Genomic DNA, 16,720 nt, shown 5'->3' with positions numbered 1-16,720 from the left:
AAGGAGGTCTTTTCTTAATTAATTTATTGATAAAAATGATCTGGTTCCCTGACACCTCTCCCACCCCCCAGGATTTCCCCCTAAAGAAAGCAGATTAAATATGTGCCCTTATCTCCTCCTTCTTGAAGCTTCACTAAAACAGTAAAGGGACGTTTTAAAAGACGTAAACCCAGAGATAAAGGAAAAGAAGACAACAGCAGGTGTATTTCGGAAGGTACAAAGCAAATAGACAAGCAGCAAAGGTCTCAGCTGGCCCCTGAAAGCCGCATGCTTAATCGGTATCGAGTGGAGAAAGCTGGGAGCAACCTGATTCGCACTGCAGAGCACCCCCAGTGCTCAGGTACTGGCAGCCCTGGATACTTGTGGAAGTGGATGACGGCAGGGCTAAAAAGAGGGTGACCTGTGGAAAACCTGTATAGGGGAAGGTTAGAGCCCTCAGGTCCCCTTCCTCCACTACGTAGCTGGGTGACGACCCACCCCCACCAGTATAGAAGTTGGGGGTTTATTCTCTGGAAACAGTAAAACAGAGTCTCAGGACTGGGGACTCTTGAGGATAACGTACAGAGAATTGGAATTCAAATTTAAATACCTTTTCTACAAAGGTTCAAAACCGAGATAGCATCGGATTTCTCAATAGAATATTGGAAGCTAGAGGCAGCAGGGGAATATCTTCGAAATTCTCAGGAAAAAAATAAAATGACTTCCTACCTATAATTCCATAGCCATCAGAATTAACATGTGAGGGTATATGAAGTCATTTTTAGGCATGCAGCTTCTTTAAAAAATGTGTTTCCTAAGTATGTTTTTTCAGGAAACTACTGGAAGATGTGCTCCCTGAAATGACAGACTAAACAGAGTAGGACAATGACTTGGATTCCAGGAAACAAAGGATCTAAAACAAAAGGGAGGCAAAGGAAATTTCAGAATGCTAGCAAAGGGATATCCCATGACGGCAACGGCTTCAGCAGTCCAGACTGGAGTGGGTCTAGATGCTCTGAGAGATTTCCTTAAAAAAAAAAAAAAAAAAAAATCATGGCTAGAATACCCCCAAATATCTGAATATATGAAGAGAAAACTTACACCAGGGGGAGTCTAAAGCTGAATTAGACAGAAAAACATAGAAAAAAAAGGAGAGGTATTAATTCCAAGACAAACAAACCAAAAAAAAACAAACAAAAACAAAGATTATTCCAGAAAGAAAAAGTAAAACCTGGTAATTTACCGGCCCCAGCTGTGAGTAACATTTACATTGCCATGATCATGTGAAAAATGATGATACATCTGTGTTGAGGTGAGGCAGAAAGTATGCATGGGGGGAGGCAGGGGGGCCTGAGGGCAGAAAGGGCTATCAGTGCTTCACCTTCCATAGATGTCGATGGATTGGGCTTAAAACTAGAAGAATGAGAAGAGTTAGGTAAATATGTGATTTAGAGACACGGAAGTAAATTCCAAGGGAATCTGCTGAAACAAAAATTGAAAGCACTGCCTCTTTCTTAGGGGTGGAAAGTCATAAAGGCAAAGGACTACTGTTTTTCAGAAGAAGCATTTTAGAATTAAATTTAGTATAAATTTTGTGTAAGAAGCACTTTGATAAAAATTAAACAACAGCCCCGCCTCTGAAGACTTGATGCCTAAGAAAAAAAAACTTGGTAACTGCAGGATTTTGTATGTTCTACACAGAAAACATTATTCAAAAAGGCTGAAAATGGTAAGCAGCCCAATTATACTTCATGGTAACTGGGACAAAAGAGGGTGGGTGGCAGCTGGAAAGTTTATGCTCAGGTGCTGTCATCCCAAATGTGCCTTCACCAGCTGAAAACAGAAACATATAACAAAATGTACACTGAGATGTGATTTACAGACCCTGCCCAGAGGTCTTCTCCACTAGACCCTGTTTGGAAGTTTGAATCTCTCCTGCGATATTGCTCATTGAAACCACGCGTACTGCTCAAGTCAGTGTGAGCTGGATTATTTTCCATGATAATTTATTTTAGTCACCAAATTTTGAAGCTTAGAACTCTGTTATAGGCAATTTCATTCAATGCGGGAGGCTTGGTTTTAGTTTATTTGCTCAAGAGACACGTGTTTGTATATATACAAACCAACCTGGATTCAGATCCCAGCTTAACCACTTAATAGTTGGGCAAAGCGCATAACCCTTCTGTGTCTCAGTGTCCTCATCTATAAAACGATGTAACAACAGTGGCAACCTTACAGTATAGTTGGGAGAATTTAATGAGCCAATACACCCAAAGCACATACAATAGTGGCCGGCATCTAGTACATATTCTACCAGGGTTGGTGGTGGTGGTGGTAGCAATGCCTCACAATCCATCATCCACAGATACCCCCAACTTCTGAACAAACATGCTCACAAGCACATGTTCACAGGAGTATATACAAAACACTTCTTGTCTTTGAACTAAAACCCCTATGTTCCTGTCTTTGACATTTTCCACTAGGAAAAAAAAACTACCAATAATATCAAAATTTTAAGGATGGCAAAAAAACTGCTTTTTCCCTCCACCTAATATTCCTAGTTAAAGGTACAAACGCTGCTTTAATTGTTCTGTCAAAGTCCTCAACAAATTATATCAATAATTCCATCTTCTCTTTTTATATTTTGAACTTATATTGAGTCAGTAAGATCAGCTTCTTTTAAAATTTATGGTAAAATTAATTTTTGTTCTTATTCACATGTTACAATTTTTATAGTGAAATATAGCCAATGAGTGCTAATAGTTTGTTAAATTGAACTGTTATAAAAACACTAATAAATGAAAGAGATTTATTTTCAAATTTTTTCATCTTTACTTCTTTACTGTTAATAATTGATTTAATAAAATTTCTAAGAAAGCAGTATTTGCTTTTGTATAAAATATTTCAAATAATTCTCACTTTGGGCAAAAGAGATATATTTAAAATTTTTCGTTTCTAATTTCTATCAACCTAACGAAAACCAAAAAACAATCTGCCGTAACAAAGTCCATCAATTTACTGAGTGCTTACATTCATTGAAAATATTAAACTTTATAAGCAATTGAGAAATACAGGAGAAGATACTTTCAATTACTAAGAGCCTTTCATAGAAAATATGTTCTATTAATATAAAATTTATCCTCATCTAATCCAGCTTTATGGAGACAGGATTCTGAGACGTATACCATCTAAGAAAAACAAAAAATCCTATATCCAACCCACCACAAATAGACCAAACAGTTATTCTCCAAACTATTTTTCTGTACAAAAGCCAAGTGGAAAATAATTTTTGCATTAAAACAAGACTGGGATATCTTCCTTGAACACTTTTATATAAATTTCTCTGTGCAAGCCAGCTGATAATCAACCACGTATCACAGAACCTCCTCAGTAAGAAAATGTTTCACTGAGAGAAAAGTAAAAATTATAAACACTGTAGAAGTTATTTTAATCTGCTACTCTCTTAATTTATGACTGAAAATTCAGGTTATTTTTTCATAAGTAACACTACATAATTTGAAACCACAAAAGTCAGATTCACTTATCTTGGAAAATTAATACAACCTGAGATTCACCATGCCACAAATAAAAACAACTTCAAAATATAACATATTCTATACTGGACGTTTTAATATCTTTAAAACATGATGCCTTTTGACTCCTACCTACATGCTACATAACCAACACTTTTAATAAACAAAAAGTTTGATGAAAGGCCTACACTCACTAAATGATAAATGATAAACTCCAGTCTCTACCCTGTCAAATGCTAAACTCTGCAAGCTTTCAGTGCTAAGTATCTCTATGTCAGCTGTTTATTTTTCCTTTCCCGGTGATTGGAGGTTTAAAAATATTATATTACTTATAGTTAGTAAATAAGAGAATTCCAGTGCCAAATATTTGTACAAGATAATGGAACAGCCGACATTCTGTTAGGAATCCACTGCGACTAAACTTCTAGCAGTCCAAGAGCACTTGCTGCTTAAAACGCACATCCAGACAAAAGCCTCTGTTTCAGTCTAGTCTCAGAGATGTCATAGCAGACACAGGACTGGCACTTTCTGAAGGCCAGTTATTCACCACGTTCTGTGTCTTCTTACAAAATTTTCAAAGAAAAAGCAACATTAGATTTCCTTTAAGAATCATTAAAAAAAAAAAAAGAATCGAAAATAGAATGAGTTCAGTCTAATTTAGAAAAAGCTAGAACAATAAACTAGTTTTGGAAGAAACAAAGTCTTGTAATTCCGGAGCCCATGTGGAAAGTCGAGCTAAAGGAAGAAAGGGTCGGTGCACTGTGCCCCTTTGCTCTTCCTTATATTTGAATAAATACAGAAGACGCCTTCTAATAATGTGTCTTAATTTACTCCCCTGTTCAATTTCATTTACACTGGCAATTAATTGTTGAGCAAATCTCTCTATCAAAGATGTTGGTGAAGTTCAGATTAGTATGTGCTTGCTTCACATACTGCCCAAATTATTAGACAGAGAAATGTGTTATGCCAAGAGCAGAGGGACTTGGCCCAGGGCTACGGGTTGCCAGGGTCAGTGATGTATGTCATGACAGGTAAAGCATTAAGGCTGAGGCAATAAAGTAGCTGGACACGCTAGACAGGTCACCGTGTGTATAGTTTCTGTTGCTCTGTACGCTGGGTCAGCTAAAGTCTGCACGCCCAGCCCCCGCGCCGAAGATTTACAGGGTGTTACTGGTCTCGGAAGAGGCTGTCTCCGTGTATTATTGGGCCATTGCTCAGAATGCCAGACAGGGGGCCCCATCACCAGAACCTGGGCGGGAAAGGGCAAAGAGGAAGGAGCCTTACAAGGATCCTAAGCAACACAGCCAAAGAGCACCAGACTGGATTCCGAGCGAGATTGTGCCGCTCACGCAGACCCAACCAGACGTGGCCACATGCCTCCCAAACAGAAGGGGTGCAGGAGCTTGTTGTCACAGGCCCCTTTTTGGCAATATCATTTAAAGGACAACAGGGTAGGAAATTGGGATTTTTCAAAGATTTTATTGGGTAGAAGGGGAACTCATACTTTAACATCTGCGATAACCTCTGAATCTATCTTTAACTCTGTATTTGTGAAAGTATCTTCTAAATCACGTTTTTTAAATTGCTTCACCTTTATTTTCAGACAAGCTATACATTTTCACTTACTTTGGAAATTCTCCAGAATAACCACAAACCTATTTGTTAAAAGAGTATTAAAGGGAAATGTTTCCTTTAAATTTTACAAATCAATGAATACAAATATTTATTACAAGTGAAGAGGTGTATTCTTTTTTTTTTTTTTTGATAAATCTATTCAAGCCAAAACACTTTCTTCCTGAACCAAAAATAAATATTTTCTTTCTTAAATAATAAATTATAAGAATACAACTTGATTCAGTCTGCTTAATGTTCAGGGAAAGAAAAATCATATGTAAATAATGATAAAAATCATTAACTTGTCCTCAAAGTTGTAATTCAGTCCATTTATTAGAAGGAAACATTTGACTTAAATAGCGTGAATTACAGATCAACTTTAAGGAAATGCAAGTTTATTACAGAAAAAATATTTTAGCTATAAGAATGCTATAAGCTATAAGAATGCTGAAAAGCAGAGATTCTTGAAGATCTGCTTTTAAAAAGAGATTAATGATGATATGAAAGGACTATATCATTGTCTGTAAGTTACGTACTTCTAATACGCTTGAAAAGTTTGTTCACAAACAAGCTACAACAATTCTCTAATACTAGTCAATTGTTCACGGAACTTTTTCCCCTTGAGAAACTGCAGCAGCATTCCGAACTACTGTTCCAACCATTCCACAAGAGCCTTGGCTGGCTGGTCTCCCTAAGGGCATTCTAGCTGCACATTCAGTCTCCTGGTGCCTACTTTGTAGCTTGATTACCATATTTTTGCTATTAAGCCTGAGCTAAACACGTCCAGATTAATAAATGCTTTTTTTACTATGTACATCTAGGAAAAATACTAAAACATTGGCTAGACTGCCCCACGTGAAAACCTTTATTCCTTCATCAGTAAAGGTACGTTGTTAGAATAAAAATACGTCTTCCATTCATTCTCTCGTCTGTCATTAAAAAAGAGTCTCTAAATGGGAAGCCCACTTAGCCCAGAGTGGCGGGACCAGGGAGCTCTTTTCTTACAGGTAAATGAGAAAAGGGCCCAGTGGAAAGCAGGAACAGGCAGTGACACCAGAATTATGGAGCAAAGGATAGATCAGATCACATCACTCTTCAGCTCACAGAACTCCACACTGCGGAGTATGTACTCACAGTATTCAAGCCCTCACCATAATTTGGCCGTGGGTCACATGGCCAGCTCTCAGCCCTGCATGCCTGGCACACGACCATCCTATGACCTACACATGCCCTTCGCCAAACACACCATGAGCTTCTGAGTCTTATCACAATTGCTCCCTCCACCAGCCTTTCAATTGCTCCCTCAAAAGCACCTTGCCTCCCCAGTAAAGGCCCTTCCATCAACCATCCCCCAGCCCCATGCATGAGTCAGCAATCACCCAAATTTTGCCTCCCCCCTCAGATCTCCACTCCTCATGTCCCTTTATTAAATGTTCTCAGCAGAACAAGAATATCCCTCCTTATAGTTCTTTTAAAGTACCTTTAATAACACAAAGAGAACATTTTTAGAATTAAAATATTTTCATTTTAAAAGGGAAACTTCTTGTGATCTCATCAGAAGTTATCAGTCCACGTCTTTAACTTCGCTGGGGAAATCCCACACAGAACTCGAATATTTTAAATATTTTTAAGTGCTTGTTTCCTAGGAGAGGCACCGAAAAGATTCACATTTTTACTTAATTGGAAACAATTCTTACATTGGCACGTATCATCTAATAAAGTTCCAGCTTTCTTAAGATAATGTTTCTAAAATGTCTTCACAGTGGTAACCATTTTGAAGAAATTTGTAGTTTCCCAATTTTAAATTTTTAAAACTAAAATAATGGTAAACGAAAGGAAATTCAGGGATAATCACTTGAGAATAATTCAAATGTATTGCTTAAGAGGAATACTGAGTGGTGAACTACAATGCTTATCCATTTTAAATAAAATTTAAATTAGTGTTTCTGTCAAGTGAGCTGCCAAGATTCATCTTAATCTGAGCACATAATCAGGACCTGTTACCACCTTTTATCTGTATAAAGAGGGAAATATATGGATCACAATTCTGAAAAAGTAAGGTTATTAAATTTATGAAATTTCATGAAAAAAAAACTTAACTTTTGATTTGTAAGCTATTATATAGTCATGAAATTCATTAGACACCACATACAAATATTAAACATCATTCTTCCAAAAAGATCTTCTGAAAGTTACTTTCATCATTGGCTGAAACGACTTAATTCTCTCATCTTCTGCATGTGTCATTTGCTTGTCTATTGTCTACTGACTCTGTTCCTGAGTCATCTAGACACCTAAATGATTTTTTATTTTTGTATATGTATTTTTTTATTGAAGTATAGTCAGTTTACAATGTTGTGTCAATTTCTGGTGTGCAGCATAATGCTTCAGTCATACATAAACATACATATATTCATTTTCATACATTTTCACCATAAGTTACTAAAAGGTATTGAATATAGTTTGCTGTGCTATACAATATAAACTCGTTATTTATTTATTTTATGTGTATTAGTTAGTATCTGCAAATCTCAAGCTCCCAGTTGACACCTATATGATTCTAAATGACTGTCTACTGTTTTACTTTTGCCAGAGGAAGTCAGTAGACTGACAACACAGGAAGCAGATGTGAAAGAAAAACTCTACACAATTGCTGAATTAGCCTCAAGGTAGCATTTGCTGAACCAGGTAACCAGCATTCATAGCTGAAACAACCCTTTCAAGAGCATGTGCTGCCAGAGAACTATCTGGCATTGAACTCTGCACAGACTAGGGACATTCACCAAATCAATGGGTATAGATTTATAGTGTTTATGTTTAACCAAAGCTATCACAGGTGTATATATTAAGAAACAATATATAACAAAGCTTAAAATGCTTACTTACTATGACAGAGTACACCTAAATCATACAAAGTCAGAACACAAAAAGTTGAACCATTCGTATGTCAAACCCTAAAGTAAGCAAAAAGTCCAAAGAACGCTCAAGATCCTGTCACAAAGACTCAACACAAAGGGCCTGTGTATCCTGACCTTTACTTTTAAAGACGTCTGCTTATGTGCTTTTCTGGGGTATAACTAGAGGCAGTCAAACCAACATTACTTCAGAAACAGGAAGGTTAATGGAACCCTGTCCCAGGCTTTCTGTGCACACAAAAACAAAAACAAGGTGGGCAGACTGAGCCTCTGGATCTAGAAATGCCTATATCATCTTCAGTTTCCTCTGCTTAGAGTTTTTGGGAGTTTAACAACTAAATATAGAAATGATAGCTTTGAGGGGAGGGTATAGCTCAATGGTAGAGTGCGTGCCTAGCATGCATGAGGTCCTGAGTTCAATCCCCAGTACCTCCATTAAATAAATAAATAAACCTAATTATTTCTCCCCAACGCCTCTCTCAGCCAAAACCTATAGCTTTAAAAGAGTTCTAGTTCACATGTGGAAATAAAATGCACATACTGAAGGGAAATGTTTCTATTATATGAAAAATGCATAAATATTAAAAATACCTCATTTCCTGATGTCAGGTAATACAAACATTGCTATCATGTGCAAAAAGGTCTACTGAATTCAGCTGCCTTCCACCCAGTCCCCAACGCCTTAGTCCAGACCCCATCCATGATTCCCGAATATTATTGTATAACCACTAATTGGCCTTCGCAGCATCTCCAGCCCTAAGCGTTATCATCTCATCCCATGCTGGAAACACCCATTGGCTCTCTATAGTCCAAGAGATAACATTAGACTCTCCTGCAAAGACCCTCACAGTTGGACTTCTTTGCCCACTTCTCACTGGTACCATAGCCACAAGAAATTGCTCAGTTTTGCCTCAACTTGCCATTTTCCTTCCTTCCTCCATATCTGCATGCACTCTTCATGTGGCTTTCCTTCTCTACCAGAAAACTCTTACCCATTTTCAATATCCAGCTCAAATAAAGACTCTCCTGCAAAACCAACCAGAAGTCTCCAACTGCTCCTTATTCTGGGTTCCCCCACTAATTTATTTATAAATTTAATCCTGTATTTTGCTTTGTTATTTTCCTTGCATTCTCCCACTTCATCTTTGTATCTCAAGTGTCTTTCACAGACTGGCTACTCGATGTATATTTAAAGACGGAAACAGGAAAGAAAGGGTGATGGGAAGGGAGAAAGGAGAAGAGAACCAGTTTGATTCTTTAACAGGATAAGGGAGAACTATGGTGGAATTTTCAGCGTTCCTTGAGTAAGAACATTAAGAGGTCATGTTTTTAAAAGTTAAGTGAGTACTGACTACCTTGGAATTATACATGAATCATATTAAGTCTTACAGAAATAGTGCCAGTAATTAATTAAATGTATTCTAATTGTAGGCTGGTGGAGTGAAACATGCTTAGACTTGGAGCCTAAACTGTATCAGGATGCTAATGAAAGCAACCAGCATCTGTGTACCTTGGGGCATCCCACATTCCTTCGGCTATAAAAGAAGTCTAACCATTTAAAGTTGCTTTAAGTATTTTCTGAGAAAACAGGGTAAAACTCTGGGCAGATGCTAGAAGTGCAGGCAAGGATATGATGGATCCTGATTTAGAAATAAAGGTGCTAGGCTATCAGCCAAAATTATAAATAGAAAATAATAAAGATATTTAACGTAATACTTTCGTTTTAACTTAAAGGGTTATGAGTAGCTGTATAATTCTTTGATTTATAACTCCTTAAAAGAAGGCCTTAGAGTCTGTAGAAAGTTAACCACCATTTACAGATATTCCAGCTTTTCATTATGATTTCAAACAACAGAAAACTGAGACTGGTTCATTTCTCCGCGGCCATTAAAAATGTACTTGATTTCCATTAGGAGAATCATTTTAAATCTGGTTCAATCACTGTATATTTTAAGAAAGCTTTAACAATGCTTCCAATCACTAGCTTTATGCAAATTCTCTTGGATAATAAAAATGAAAAAAAGAAAGAAAGAAAGAAAGAAAACCTTCCCTTTTAAGTACAAGGTACTGATCTTACACATGTAAGGTGCGTGCAACTTAATTTCTGACCAGCGCCTGACAAGTTGGGGTTTGCTGGCAGTTGAGCATATATTAGCATCACACTCTGACAAATGGCGATCTCCTGATGGTGACATTCAGCTGTTGTCGATATTGTAAACATGTCTGTTCAATCTGTTTACATTGCCCCTGGGCTGGCACCGCTTTCCTAATGCCTCTGTTAGTAGCAAGGAAGAATTGCAATAACAAATGAATTTCATTTAGTCTACAGCTAAAAGCCTCGGGAAGCACCTATCTAAAGCTTAAAACCAATTTCCATTTAGCTTCAACTTCTCTTTTAAACAGAGGAGGAATTCCTGCTACTGAAACTGCTTTGATAGTCATGGCATATTTAAGTTTATCTTCCTGGCCATTTTGGCGTGTTTTCCCAATATAATTAGGATTTAACTACTCATAATCTCCTCCTATACATCTATTAAAGTTTCTGTTCCATGATAGTTTCAGATTTATTAAGAACAAATCTGGTTAGAGTAGGGTTGCCCAATTCAGCAAATAAAAATACAGGATGCCCATTTTAATTTGAGTTTCAGATAAAAAATAAATGTTTTAGTAATGTGCATCCTAAATATTGCATGGGACATACTTATACTAAAATATTATTGCTGTCTATCTGAAATCCAAATTTAATTGGATGTCCTGTATTTTATTTAGGAAACTTCAATTAGGGTGTTTTAACAATTTGTATCTCTGATTCAGTAGAAGGCTCAAGTACATGACCAAGGTTCACCAGAAATGTTTTCCTCCAGGTAGCCTTTTGGCTTGCAGAGTTGTTTTGTTTGTTTGTTTGTTTGTTTGTCTGTTTGTTTGGAGGGAGGAGGGAAGGCGAGGTGAGAGAGCAAGGTCAGTTATTAAGAGTTGTTTTGAGCCTCTCTCACTTTTTCTCAATCAGTTTGATGAATAATGGAATTCTGACTTTTGCTTAAGAAGCACCATGGCCCAGTTGCAGCTCTTTTTTTCAGTAATCATTCAAGAGATATGGCGGCTCTCAGAGATATTGACTGTCTTGAAAAAAAAAAAAGCTTCCTCTAATCTGGTTTATAGATCTTAAAAGTGAAGCAAGACTTTGAATACAGGAAAATGGACAAGTTGGATTGAATGCATTGGGCTTATTTAAACATTTACAACCAAAATTAAGGAACCTCCTACATTTTTTTTAAAATTAGGTTAAAAAGCTAAAGGACACAAAGGAAGAAACCATGGGAGTTGCCTTGCAAATATCTGCCAAAGATGTAATATCTCGTCATGTCCCCCCCCCCCCCCCCCCCCCCCCCGCTTTAGTTTCCCCTCCTTTAAGAAGTCATTCCTCTTGTTGTGTAAACCTATCTAACAGCCAGGCTCCTCCCTTAAAATTTCACTCTCTTCACTGCCTTCCAGACACCATCCTCCATCTGATGTGCTGGCCACTGTTACTCACACTGTTCTAACTTCCTGTCTGTTATTCAATTTCATAAACAGCTATTAAAGCAACAGGCAGGCTGAATGGTTCATATTATCAAGTTGTCCATCGTCTGGTAGTTTGGGCTGGTTACTAAAAAGAAGCAATTTTTAATAAGAGAAATGCACTAAACTTCAAAAGTTGATACACTTCTCTTAGAGACATCAGTAAAGGTCCAAAAAGAATGGGCTTGGCGGTCAGAAACACTGAGATCTGAATCCAAGCTTTGCCTCTCAGTGCTGAGTGACCTTGGGCATACTAGTGAACCTTTCTGAACCTCACTGATGATTATCTACCCTAGATGATTGTTGTCTGGTTTAAAATGAAGGACCACGGGGGGAAATATTTTATGCAATGTGAGACACTTAGTCATTAAGATACACTAAATATTAATAATTAAATAATACTAAGATACTTAAGCACTTAAGAAAAGACAGTAATTACAGAGGAAAATAGTGCAGTTGTTAGAAATATGTAGTTGGAACTAGACTTGAATGGTCCAAATATCATATACTCTTTTTACCAGCCATGCAAACCTAGGCAAATCACTTGGCTGATCTGTGCCTCATTTCCTCACCTATATTATGGGAATAATAATAGTATCTATCCCCTTAGGACTATGGGGAGGGCAAAACTGACTAATTAATGTAAAACTCTTCATATAAAAATTTCATGGAAACCCCGACGGTCTGTAAGCCTTACAGTTGGTAAGCACCTGAGAAATGTTAACTTCTTGGATTATCATCAGCATCTTTGTCATTATTACCATTTTAGGAGGTAGTATTTCAAATGCTAATGGATGGGTAGTATTGAGACAAAGGTATTAAGAAGAAATTCCTAGTGAAAGGGACATCAAGAAAAAGAACAGGGCAAAAAAGATTTGTTCAAGGGTCAGAAAATACAGTTTGACCAGAGAACAGTGAAGTAGGTAAGAAAGCTGAACATGGCAGATGAAGGTTTGGCTGCAGAAGAGCTTGATGCAAGGTTGAGGTGTCTCTAAATTCTTCTTTACCCAACAGGAATCTTTCAAGGCTTTGGAAAAGAGGGGTAGTGTGATCACTTTTGCATTATATTAACCTGGCAGCACGAGTTTGGGGTATATGGGAAGGAGATAACAGAGGCGGGAATTTTAGTTAGAAGGCTCTGCATTGTTTCAGCAAGAAGTCAGGAGAGCTGAACCCGGGCATTTCAAATGAAAACAGAAAAGAAGGGACAGGTTCCTGAGATTGCAGACTAGAACCTACAGAGCTTGGCAACTGTTTAGAGAAGGAGGCTTTGGAAATGAAGCCACAGAAGAAACTGTTTGAAAAGCAGATCAGATGCAGATTGGTTATGAGCAATAGATAGTTGCAAGTTGAGACCACAGATCAAAGGAAGAGCTGTGCTGGGTCAAGAAACAGTAGCATCTAAAAAATTGCCAGGAGGAGAGAGGCAGCCCAGTGGGACTGGAGAATGAACTGCCACAGGCAGTCAATGGAAAGGAGCAACCAAAGTGAGAATGGCAGCCAGGAACAGCACAAGGAACAGCAATGCAGCAAAGGCTGCTCTGTGGACAACAGCACATCCATCAGGCAAAATGGGTGGGGATAGGGTAAAGCAGCATCAGTCTCTGCCAGTCATCCTCCTGGGGGAGGGGGTGCTGACCCCTTGGGCCTGAGCCTGGAGACCCTCTTCTCCAGCTTCAATACTCACAGTAGATTTTATTAAAGTTCTCATCAGAGAACAGTGGAATTATCTATCATACACACTGGTCTGATGGCAAAAGCTAGCAGTGCCTAGACTCTCAATGAGTGTTGGAAGAATGAATGAATGAACTAATTACTGGCCCTTAGAACCTCAGTCCCTCATGTCACCTTTGCATCATAAAGCCCTTTCCAGCATCACAAACTAGCCCCGTGTGCACAAGTCTCTGTGGCTCCTCCTGCCCCAAGGAGGGCCCAGCTTACCCTGTTATTTGTTAGCTTGTTTTACTAGCATGCAAGCAGCCTAAATGGAATGCATAAACGGTTTTCAAAATACCTTTCTGAAAAGTGTATTTCCATGAAATACACTGTCCCACCCCACTCCATCCCATAGTCCAGGAACCATCCAGAATCATACAAGTTGGGGGGAAGAGGAAAAACAGCAGCCATAATTAAACTGGTTGTAGAAATGGGACATCACTGAAAGACTGTGGTTTTAAAAAAAAGGATTCTGAGATTTTTTTTTTTAAGTTTAAATACCACACCCATCTTTTCAACTGTAAGTTGCATATAAAGTAAGTCCTTTCGTTTATGGTTAAATCATTGTTCAGATATCTTAAATGGCAAAATAAGACTCCAAACCCTTCCATCTCCTCTCCATTGAAAGAAGAACAATGATGACACATTATAAATAAACACAGTCAAAATCATCGTACAGCAAAGTAGAGAGAAGTGAGGCAGTGGGCAGGTTCCCCTTTCTGAGAGTGGTTTGTTTTCTGCAGCATCTCCCCTTTTCCAGTCATGGACCTGAAGAGTTATCCTCCACGAAGCCAAGTAATAACATTAACACAGGTTGTTCCTGTGAAATGCAAAGTTTTCGTTCAGCTTCACACCAAGATTCCGTTTTAATTGGCATGGGACGGGGGCCAGTCCGACCCTGGAGTGCGGGAGCTGGCTCCTGAAAGCCAATTTATGCTCATCTCTCCCCAGCTCCGCACTCAGTGATACCATGTCGTTAGCTTGAACTCGACCATGCTGGGAGTACTCACTCCACAGAAATCTTCTCGTGCTACAAATCAGGGCTTTTTTTCCTCTCACATATCCAGCACATCAGCACAAGGTTAAAAAAGTTCTTTTCAGTTTTCTACAAGAAATGGATGCACAGCTACCATTAAGAACTATTGCAAAAAAAAAAAAAAAAGGAGTATACTCAATGAATTATTTTTTTGAGGCATCCGACATTTCTGCAATTACATGTTAGTAGCCTCAACTACCTCGTGCCACCAACAGTGAGATTTTATAGACTCAATGAGCTTCAAAAACCGCTATGTAAGCCGCATTTTTAATTGACTCAGATTTTTAATGTTAAAAGAGAGTTTGCTAAGTTTTGAATTAAAAGTCTAATCACAGATTTTGTAATCATGGAATTTGAGTGCTGACGGGAATACAAGAAGTAATTTTTTAAAAGAATGAAATAACTCCATTTGCAGCAGCATGGGTGAACCTGGAGGTTATCGCACTAAGTGAAGTAAGACAGAGAAAGACAAATATCACATGGTATCAGTTATATGTGGAATCTGAAAAAATGAGACAAACGAACTTATTTACAAAACGGAAACAGACTCACAGACATAGAAAACAAACTTATGGTTACCAAAGGGGGAACAGCGAGGGTGAGGAGAGATAAATTAGAAGTTTGGGATTAGCAGATACTGACTACTATATCTAAAATAGATTTTTTTTTAAAAAAAGGTCCTACTGAATAGCACGGGGAACTGTATTCAATATAATAACCTATAATGAAAAAGAATATATGTATACATCTTTGACTATGCTATATGCCAGAAACTAACACAACATTGTAAATCAACCATACTTCAATTTAAAAAAAATTCTAAGTAATTTGGTCCAACTCTTCCAGAATCAAAAACAACAACAACACTAAGATTATAGAAACTGAGACTCACTTGTATCCACTAATTTAGGTAAAGGCAGTGTGGGGATTATGATGTCTGTCTGCCATCTCACCACCTGAATTTCCACATGGGTTTAAATGGTGGGTTTGTTTAAAACAAAAGAGAGAAAGAAAGAAAGAAAGTTCTATTATAACTTCTCAGTTCTAGTCCCGAGGGGCCTGTTTGGGTCATTAAAAAGGTCCATGACACCAGAAAAAACTCATACTTTCAAATGAAAATGTCAACACATAGCCTGGGTGAAAGAATTAAATAGCATCCGTATTTCTGTACCTCATCATCCGAGTACAGCAGATACTTGAACTGAAATCATCTCTGGTGGAAAGAACACTTCCCTTCTCACAGGATGTTAAACAATCACCACCGATTAGACTCCCTCCCGCTATCGCGGTTCCCTAAGCTTGTAATCGTGTGCACTGATGAAAAAATAATACACTTCTGGTTGGCCTTTTTAACCATAATAAAGAGAAGATATAAACACCGTACCCATGCAAGAAGCAACAGGTTTCTTTTCACTGTTCCACAGTATCCTAACATCCCCACAATGATAAGGAAACAGCAAACGGCAATCATGACTGGATGAACCACGGGAAAATAGGTCAAGATGACAGCCTCCTCGACCCTGAAAGAAGAACAGTAATGTCCTTTTATAAGTAAAATGTAATCAAAATGCACCCAAGACACAGTTGTGATTTGTGTTCGTAATCCTCCCCATCAGCGTGCCTCAAAGCTGATGGAGTATTGCGATTTTCAAAACCACTGTGCCATCCCCCATTTGCTTTTTTGTTTTATTTTTTTGTTTTGTGTTGCTTAGATTTTTTTTTTATACAAGTGGTAGCCTTCCTATCTCAGCTCATTTAAAATATATTAAAAGATAGGGGACCTCAGTAAGAAGTTGATCTCATATTAGCTCTGAAGCCTTAATGTGAGGAAACCACATGGGACCCTTCAGGATTTCCCAGCAGAGAAGACCCTCCCTCCTCCTCTCCGATCTGGGACTCCACCTGCAGCCCGCACTGTCTCCCTGACAACCGACATTCCCCAAAGATGTAAAGCACTGCTAAGGAAAGGGAACTTGGTCTATACTAAAAGAAAAAAGAAGGAGGGGAGATGCTTTTTGTTGGGAAACTATGAAAAAATAATTAACTAGAGCCATGATGGTAAGAGTAAGAATAAAGATAACAAAAAAGACCATTACTAACTGCTTATTAAGCTCCATTGTGTTAAGGACTTTACAAAAATGTATCTCAGTTGGTCCTTACAAAAGCTCAGAGTGGTATATAATATAATCCCCATTCAGAGGTGAAGAAATTGACGCTCAGAGAAGTTAAGTCATTTGCCCCTTGTGATGGCAGTGGATCAATCTTCAAAATTTGAGAAGAAAGTGACATTTTGGTGTTTGCTTTTCATTAGCTCAGGAATATGAAGAAGTTGGCAGGAATTTTCTAAAGGAAAAAGGAGTTATGCTGTC

At 38.1% G+C, this 16,720-nt stretch overlaps 1 protein-coding gene across 1 annotated transcript in view; it reads right to left on the bottom strand.

Moving 5' to 3' along the window:
* The window catches only part of TSPAN12 (tetraspanin 12), a 63,113-nt gene that overhangs the window by 31,777 nt on the left and 14,616 nt on the right, over nt 1-16,720 (bottom strand). Inside the window, exon 4 of the mRNA XM_074367163.1 lies at nt 15,736-15,871. Coding sequence (XP_074223264.1) covers nt 15,736-15,871 — 136 coding nt within the window. The remainder of the gene's footprint in view (nt 1-15,735; nt 15,872-16,720) is intronic.

Source organism: Camelus bactrianus, chromosome 7 (genome assembly GCF_048773025.1).
Source record: "Camelus bactrianus isolate YW-2024 breed Bactrian camel chromosome 7, ASM4877302v1, whole genome shotgun sequence".
In the NCBI taxonomy this organism is placed as follows: domain Eukaryota; kingdom Metazoa; phylum Chordata; class Mammalia; order Artiodactyla; family Camelidae; genus Camelus; species Camelus bactrianus.
This window is presented reverse-complemented; position numbering and strand designations above follow the sequence as displayed.